Here is a 9,410-nt window from a genome sequence, read left to right on the forward strand (position 1 = left end):
TTTTTTTTTTTTTTTTTTGTTTTTTTTTTTTTCTTTTTTTTCCCTTTGGGATACTGAGCTATTTAATGACTTAGAATGCCACCACCATGACTTTGCCATTTGGCTAATCTGTGAACTAAAAGAGCCCAAAAAAGTTTTCAGGCTATCCTCAGCTTTTCAGTGTGTTAACTATTCTGTCTCCAAAGTAATGCACCTCTTTCTTATGCTCATGAATATGTAGAAGCATGTCATTTGGTTTGAGGCAATGAAGACAATTACCTATGTGAAGGAGAAAAGTTCTTTAGCCTGGGTAAAATATGATCAGACTCAGAGAAAAACAGTGAGGAAATGGAAAACAAGGGCGCAGATAGTGGTTATCCAGACCTAAAGTAAATGTTTTCCTGAAGACATTCTTAAGAAAATTTTGGATAAGAGTAAAGTATGCTTGTTAAGAAAAACATTTATCTATGTAAGTTTTCAAATGTGTCTTCTGGGTAAATTTGAAAATATGATCAGATTCAAGAGAAAAACAGTGAGGAAATGGAAAACAAGGGCGCAGATAGTGGTTATCCAGACCTAAAGTAAATGTTTTCCTGAAGACATTCTTAAGAAAATTTTGGATAAGAGTAAAGTATGCTTGTTAAGAAAAACATTTATCTATGTAAGTTTTCAAATGTGTCTTAGTAGCCCTTAATATACCCTTGACAGCCCTGGCAGAAAGATATGCTGAAAGGGTTCTCCCACTGAGAACATCCCTTACCAAATAGAACCCAGATACATTGCTGAGGAGTAGTTAGTTGTGTAGTGTACAAGAAGGAGCAGAGGAGTTGGAGTGTTTTTTGAGAAGGCTGAGGCCAGAGCTCTGTCAAGTCATTGCACCATCACCTCATTAGAGAATGGGATAAGATCACAACACTGAGGATCAGCATGACACATGGCAGATCTGGGCTTTTTATGTCCCTAGTAGTTCTGCTGTCTGTTTTATCTCCTTGGTCTGTGCAGCAGTTCTGCTAGAGACAGCTTCCACTGGCTGCAATCTTAAGTCTCTCCTGATTGTCTTCCCAGTAACAGACGCTTGAGGATGAGTTCTTGTCCCAAGCTGGAGCAGTTGTTGGTTGGAGGGACAGAAAGTCTTTTAGCATTCCAGAGGTGGTCCAGAGTTGGAAATGTTTCCAATTTATCCGTGGCGAGCTTAAAAGTAACTTCCTCTACTTTTCATCTTCTCTTACTATGTTATTAGTGTTAGTAGACTAAAAATATCTAATTATTCTTGGAAAGATATGTAATCCATTCCTTAACTGAAATGTCTACGTGTTGTACTGATGGGTGGTTCAAAAGTCTTAGAATGATTCTGATCCAGGAATGCAAATAAATGTAAGTGCAGGGACAATCTTTAATGGCAGCAGGAGTCCCTCTTAATGATTCTTTTGTAATTCAAACCCCAGCAGTTCTTTTCATGGAAAGGACACTTATTCTCTTAATTTTGCCATGTCATGAACACATTTAAAATTCAAGAGCAACATAGTTCAGATTTAGAAAGCAAGTAAATTTCAGTAAGTTTTTCATTTCAGTTTTCTTTTCCAGTTCCTTCTTTTGATGAAGTGACTGCACCTGGAAATTATTTTCAGTATCATTCAACATTTCAGTTGCTGAAACATGCTTACTTGGTGGGGAGAATGATTCCTTAAACAGTCAGTGTGCTTCATGTTAGTTTCTTAGAAAGTAAGAGGACTTAGTTGTGGTGGTGTTGTGTTTGTTATTTGTTTAGTTTTTTACAGAAAAAAAAACTTAAATACTTCTCCAGATCAATTTTTTTTTTTCTAGTTTCTGCAAATTAACATTGCACTGTTAATTTTAGGGGAGGAAGAATGTGTTGTTTTCTCTTTACTTGCAGTCTTTGAATCTTAAAAGCTTGTTTGTGAGAGGAGAGGGCAACATGACAAACAAACAAACAAAAAAAAAAATTACCTGAAACTTACTTGCATAGACTAACTTGATGCTTGTTGTGCTACCAGAAATGTTACCAAATATCATGGCTTCCTCAGACTCTTTGTGTCATACATATCAAAGATATAGTAACTGTCATTAAGCAGTTTATTTGTGATCTTCATAATGCGTTGGTTTTAAACAACTTCAGAGATAACAGTTTTAGGTAAGAATGCCAAACACTAGAGCACTGTTGTCAAGTCTGAACTGCTAGCTGGTATTGATAGAAAGAGAAGTGCAAAAATAGAGTATGAGTTATTACTATTTCCCTGGAACAAACATCTAAAACTTCTTATATTAAGAAAAACATGAGCTACAGTATGTGTATAAAGTCAGTTGTCTAAATTGTAAGACAGTGTTTCTAACACCTTACAAGGTTTTGTTGCTTGTTTAGTGGGTGCAGTTCTAAAAGGTAACACGGGTAAATTTTCTTGGCTTTGCAATTTAAAGAAGGTGCAGAAAATACTGATCTGAATTTTAAACAGTTAATCATGATCATAAGGGTTATTTGTTTCACTGGAAGAGTGGATTGAGAGTTCAGAAAATTATTTCATTTGAAAATTGCTTTACAAAATCAGTTCTATAAGAGTAGTTGAATTTCAGCAAGCACTTAGGAAAAAACTTTGTAATCATAAATCAAGGGAAAATTAGCCTTTGTTAGTTTCAGTATGATTGCTTAAGTAGCACCATATCTTTAATGTCCATAGACAAAATTAAGTGATCAGTAATACTTTTGCAAACTTAGATTTTTGGACTTGCTTTAAACTGTCAAGTTTTCTCTCTGTCAACACTCTCAAAAAATTAACTTTGAAAATTGAATTCCTAGAATACTTAGAATAATCATGCACATTTTGAGAAATTAGCTAGTAAGTTTTAACAACTGCTGGTTACATTTCTTCTTTGACATTGTTTTAATGCTGAAATATAAAATTCCTTCTTCCTAGGACTGTTCCTTTGGGATCTGATCAGATTCTTCTACGAGGAGCTCAGTTGAGAAATACTCAGTGGGTTCATGGGATAGTTGTCTATACAGGACACGACACAAAACTTATGCAGGTTTGTCACTTGGTTTTTTTTCTCTCTAAATTATCTGGTTTGTTACCTTATTATGCCATTACAGAGCACAGAAAATCAGTTCAAAAAACATAGCCAGATTCAACATAGTAATTAAAATGTCAGAAATAGAGCGTCCTTCTTATGTAGTAAACCAAATAAAAATAAAGCAGTTTCTTGTTACTGTTAGTCACTTAGCCACAGAGTAGTTTTGCCAGTAGCAAGCATATTTGTTGAGTCAATTTTGTAACTTGTGTTTTGAAAACTATTGTGTTAGCAAACTGGATCATTATAGTTTGCCTGTTAATCTTTTTTTATTTTTAACTGCTCCTAAAACTGTCCTCTTGTGGAGCTTTCTTTCAAGTTCAAAGGTAAGCATTCTTGTCAGAAAACAAAAGTGAAACTTTATTGAAAATGAAGGAAGAGAACCATTCTCAGACAATGAAATTACTTTTCCTACTGCTGTTTGAAATAGCAAAATTGAGATGCATTTGTTGAGAAAAAAGGTCTGCATTCAGATTGGTCATGCATGTCTCTTACTGCTTCTCTGATTTGTAAGCTCTCTTAAAAAGTTCAATTGCCTCTATTAGCAGTTGTCTTCTGTAGCACTGGTAAGGTGTATGTACAGTCACTCTTAATGTGTACTGTTAGCTGTTGCTGTTCTGTGTGATTGTTTAAACTGCTTGTGACACAAATCTACATCTCTAAATTTATGGGTTTACAAGCTGCCTCTTTTTCTTTCTTTTGAGTGAAAGAGTTATGCCATTTATGGTGATGATATCTATGGAAGAATATTTATAAAAGGATGCGAAAGCGAGGTCTGCATGTACCTCTTGTAATATTTAATTGCCACTGTTGGTTTTTGTCTTTGCAGAATTCAACAAGTCCACCTCTTAAAATGTCTAATGTGGAACGAATTACAAATATTCAGATTTTGATTCTGTTCTGCATCCTTATTGCAATGTCTTTGATCTGCTCTATTGGTTCAGCTATATGGAATCGAAGGCATACTGGCAGAGACTGGTATCTTGATCTGAATTGTAAGATGTAAAATATTAATATTTCAGTGTTCAGCTGTCTTTCATATTTAGAAAAGAGGATAATTACCATCTTTTACACAGTGTGGTTTTTATTAGTCTTTCTTCATTGATTGTTGACTAAAGTCATTAGGCTAGGTTTATTACAGCATGTATAAAATCTGTCCTACTGTGCCATCTTAGCTCTTGCTAAATTCAGGAAGGGGAGCTTTGTTGTTTGCCTCTACATCTTTCAGTCTTTACATCTCTGCAGCTCAGCAGGGTCTGTATCAGCATTGCAATGGTAGCAGCAGTCAGGTTTCATGACATCAGACAAAGGCCATTTGCAGCTATTACTGGTGGATAACATTTAAAGGTGCAGTGACTTTTCTGAATTTTTAAGCTCCCTCATTGCACGAAATGATGTTGTGGCTTTATAATTTATACTATACAGGATTCTAATTAATTACTGGCTGCCAACATGAGATCTTAGCAGACAGCTCCTAAAGAAGATAAACAGGCACAAAAGATCTCATCTGATATAAACTGGGTGGCTGCAGCCATGGTGGATGCAAGGCAATGTGATGTTATGTGGGCCTTTCACAGCAGCATGCAACAGTTGACGTAATTTGACCGTGTGTGAGGGAAGCGTTCAAAAATACACTTTGTGGTCAGTTACTCATGTTTTCAGAATTTCTTATAGTGGGCTTAGAACTTGCTTTATTTAGATAGTAGAACCAGAACTAGGCTTTCTGCTTCCAAAACAACAGTCTTGAATACAAAGAAAGCTACTCAATGTAGTCATTGCAGTAGGGATTATGGGGTGGTTTGGTCAGTTTTAAACTAAAATTCTTAAATTTCTGTTTTGAAAACACTCTTTTAAAGTTCTTTTTGAACAAAACATCTGCATTTATGATGAACTTTCTTTTACTGAGAACCTTGCTTCTCTTTTTGATGCTGAGGAAGAAACTTTTTCTAAATTAAAAAAAGGAAGAAACTTAACTTTCAGATTTTCATCTTGAGGTGGAAAAAAGTTAAATCATTAATGGAATATTGACAATTTCCAGTAATTATATTACCACAAGGATTGCATTAGATCTGCTTTCTCATTTATTATTTTTTACCTGATTCTTCCTTTCAATGCATTTATTTTCTTTTCTGTGATATGTAAAAGTTTTCAGAATATGGTGGTTAGCACAAAACATGAAATAGTGGTCACTGATATTTTGTCTGTTCTTCAAGTGACTATCCCTGTCAGTTTATTTTCTAATACATGCCCCATGATTAAATGAAATTTTGTAGTTTGTAATATCCGCCCTTTAAGGCTGCATTCAACTTATAGTTGCTTTTGTACAAGATACTTCTAATATGTAAGAAGCAATTTATTCCCCTTTCCCTTTAGTTATTGAATTTTTATGTGGTAGTGAAACAGTTTCCCAGCAATACCCCACCTTTCTGAATGCTGTTAGTGTTTAGTTAGAGCAGTCTGTTGCCTGTGGATGGTAAAAAAAAAAAATGCTAATGTTGGCAATAAATATCTGAATATTATTTTATCTACAGGTAGCAATAGAGATCAAATTTCATTTAATCTCCATTGTCATTGAGGATATTAATGTCATGGTGAACTTTAGCTCTCTGGTCAAAGACTTCTTCATTTGATGCTGGAATTTATGTTTAATGAAAGTATTCAAAACTTGCTCACTTCGATCACAGAGCAGCAACCAGGTCCACGTTCCATAGGCACTGGAAATGCATCTGAAACTTTTTTTTTCTTTGAGAGATCTTTAAATACAGACAAGCAGGCTACAGCTTATACCCTTTTGCTGTGCTGGAGAGCAAACTGCTATTCTGTTTGCATCCTCTCTGAGGTACTACTACTAGAATTACCTAAAACTTTAAAAGACAGAAGTAATATAAAACTTCTTGTTATATATGTTAATAGTAACATTTCCTGTCCTTTCAGAAATTTTATTAAACTCTCTAATCTAATCTCTTTTTTTCATGTGATGTGAATTTACTTTTTTCATAGAATTTTGGTGGATTGGAGGGCAATAGGAAGGTGTAAGGGTGGATAGAGAAAAAATGCGTTCCACTCCATATTTCCCCCTTTAAAAATATAAAACTCTAATCTAGAGTTTATAATTTGGTTGCTATATACAGATATTCCCAGATTATGATCTTAAAATGTAGCAAAAGAGGAAATAGCTGGTAAATTTGCTTTTCAGAACTTCGTGAAAATGGCAAAGACCTCTAAATTTGAACTCCACTTTATAATAAAGATTCTTAACTCTTATAAAGGCCATACTTACTGGCAAGTGATACCATAATTCTCAAGTTTCCTCTTAGACACAGAACTGTTTTAAAATTAGCAGTTAATGCAATGCTCTGAATACAATGTATATATATACGTTTAAGTATGTTCTTAATTTTTTTTTTACTGGCTTTGTTTTTTGGCAGATGGTGGAGCAAGCAACTTTGGATTGAATTTCTTGACTTTTATCATTCTCTTCAATAATCTTATTCCAATAAGTTTGTTGGTTACACTTGAAGTTGTTAAATTTATCCAGGCATATTTCATAAATTGGGTAAATATTATTTTTACAATATGCATTGACTTCTAAAATCAAATGGTTTACGAGTAAGTGAAATTATTGCTTGCTTGTCTACTTGTAAATTTTTTTTTCAGAGTTTTTCTTAATGTAAATACTTAAGTATGCTGTTTATTTATTATTACTGGAATCTGAGAAAGTAATAATAAATGGTTGTACTTGGTGCTTTTATACCTGCACCAAGCTGCTTTTTGGAACATATTTTAATGTGTTTTGTACTTTCTCATTATTAATATTCGGGTATCAGGTTCATCCAGAATGATCAGAAAAAAGTGTTTTGCGGTCCAGTGGAGTTTTGTCCTGCTCCATTTGTTCTTTCTAAGCATAGTACATGTTCTGGGTTTTATTTTGGTATTTTGCTGATTTTGCCACCATAGTTTAATGTTGTGGTTTGGGGGTTTTTTTCAGACTCGGCATCTGTTACTATTATCTCTTACAAAATATTAATGTCAAAATTATTTTTTTTTAAATTAATTAAATGGAGGGGAAAGAGGGTGTGGGTGAAGTATTCTTAAAGCCATGGAAGTACTTTTGATAACATGCCTTCAATCTTCCCAGTATATAAATTAATCATACCATTCTGAACTCTTTAATTTGGCTCCTTGGTAAAAGTTGTGAAACAGATTTGTGTGCGTGAAAGACACTTTTGTCTGCATCTGCATGACACTGTATGTGGAATAACAGGTGAAGTGTATGCTTTATTTTAAAAGCTAAATCTTTTTGTCAGCTGTCAGCTGGTCTTGATTTCTTCATTTCATTTTGTGCTATAGAACAAATTGCTGACAGTGAAAGTCTTCCTTTATGTTCTTTATTCTAAAATAAATATTCCACAAAGACTCACTCATTTTGAGTATGTAGACTGGCAACTGTTTATACAACAATTTCGAAAGACTGATTTCACTTCTGTTCCTCCTTTCATTTGTCATAATGAAGGTTTAGTTTTCTTTAATTTATCTTAATCTGTGACTCAGGACATGTATTATCTTGAACATTACCTTTGCATGTGTGCATATCACACCGGTAGAGAAGCTGGTCATCTGCAATCTGTTGCACTACATTGCCATATATCATAATGTTTTAATCTTTTAGTGTGTTTAATAATCTGATATTTTTTGTTAATAAAATCTGATTTATTTTTTTTAACAAGTAAGAAAATCGAAACCAACCAAACCCCACCACTTGTAGTATACCATACGTTTATTGTGTCCTCTGAAATCAATCTCTGTTTTTATCTCAAAATGTATTTATTTTGTGGTTTAGAAATGACTGGTTGTGTGTACAGTGTAAATAGATAAGACTGACTTCTCTCTAAGTGTTACAATGTACTATTTCTCCTTGCTTGTTGCTAAATCTATTTTAGATGCATTAGTACAACAGTTTTTCAATTATATAGATCACTAGAAATAATGAGGGTAAAATCTCAAAAGAATCATACAAGTTTTTGTTTTAAAGAGGGAATTTAATTTCTTTTTCTGGGGACTCTTGGAGGTGATCTGATTGTGTCTGGCTTCCCATGTTGAAATAGTCATAAGTAGATAACTTGTATTCATGTTCAATCTATCCTTCTACACTTTTTATGTACTAGATTTCTTGTAGTAAGATATGGAAGACTAACTTTTAAAATGCACACTTTTTTATCTGTAGGACATTGACATGCACTATGAACCTACAGACACTGCTGCAATGGCTCGTACTTCAAATCTCAATGAAGAACTTGGACAGGTAGAAAAAAAAGTAGTGATTCTAACTCTGTGCGTTGAAATAATTCATGTGCTTTTTACAATCTAAATTACTAAAATAATGTGATAATTAATTCAAGAAAAATTATATTCTTCCCTTAGTCTTTATTTCTGTTCTCTCCATTTTGTGAGATACTTTTAAAAACACTTTGCAATATGTGGGAGTTAAATTTTTGAAACCAGTATTAAATGAATAAACACTGCCTTATGTATCTATGTGCAGGTGGTAATCACAGAAGGTTGAAGTGTGTCTTTAAAGTTACAAAATCAGAGGAATGCTGAGAATTAAGGCTGTCTGTGACATGAAAATTTAGTCTCTGTATGTACAGTGTGATGGTGTGCATCTTCAGTATGTAGTTCTTTTTTTTCACACTCTGCTTTGCTCAGAAGAGACAGTGGGTATGCTCTAGGATTGAGTCATGGTTGTATACCTTCCCTCTTTTTGCCACTGCAGATGGGAAGCATTGAATAGAATGGGGACATATGACTGAACTAAGACCTGGAAATTTGGACTGAATTCTTCATTTGCTTTAGTGTTCTGTTTTAATGCTATAAAATCAGTTAGGCTTTAACAAGAGATCATTCTTTGTATCTTCTTCATTTTATGGAAATACGACTGTGTAGAAGTCTGCCTGGGGCACATCCATAAGCAGCACACATATTTGCTGTGTCAGCCAATTGTGTTTACATTCTTGCTTTAAAAACATGCTAAATACTGTGTTTTCTGTTACACTGACTGGTGATGGTAAACAGATTCTGTGGAAAAAATATTAATTCAAGATTATTATACACAAGAATATGTATTCTTACATTTCATAACCTAGATATTTTTGTAACTAATCCTTTATTGCATAGGAATGTAAAATTTGAGTTTATATTTCCAAGAACAATAAATAATAATTTTAGCCATATAGCAAACAAGTCTTAGGGACTAATACTTAAGAGGTCTGCCTTTTTGGAAACCAAAAAGTAGTGCAGGTTAACATTTTCTAACGTTGATCTACATAGACAAGGATAGGTCTTTCCCT

The 9,410-nt window shown here is 33.8% G+C and overlaps 1 protein-coding gene across 1 annotated transcript in view; it reads left to right on the forward strand.

Annotated features, from left to right (window-relative positions):
* ATP8A1 (ATPase, aminophospholipid transporter (APLT), class I, type 8A, member 1) overlaps window positions 1-9,410 on the forward strand; it is a 60,466-nt gene that overhangs the window by 24,450 nt on the left and 26,606 nt on the right. Inside the window, exons 10-13 of the mRNA XM_008936087.1 lie at window positions 2,910-3,021; window positions 3,893-4,058; window positions 6,492-6,619; window positions 8,288-8,365. Of these exons, the coding sequence (XP_008934335.1) occupies window positions 2,910-3,021; window positions 3,893-4,058; window positions 6,492-6,619; window positions 8,288-8,365 (484 nt within the window). The remainder of the gene's footprint in view (window positions 1-2,909; window positions 3,022-3,892; window positions 4,059-6,491; window positions 6,620-8,287; window positions 8,366-9,410) is intronic.

This window comes from Merops nubicus, unplaced genomic scaffold (assembly GCF_000691845.1).
Source record: "Merops nubicus isolate BGI_N331 unplaced genomic scaffold, ASM69184v1 scaffold8522, whole genome shotgun sequence".
Taxonomy (NCBI): Eukaryota; Metazoa; Chordata; class Aves; order Coraciiformes; family Meropidae; genus Merops; species Merops nubicus.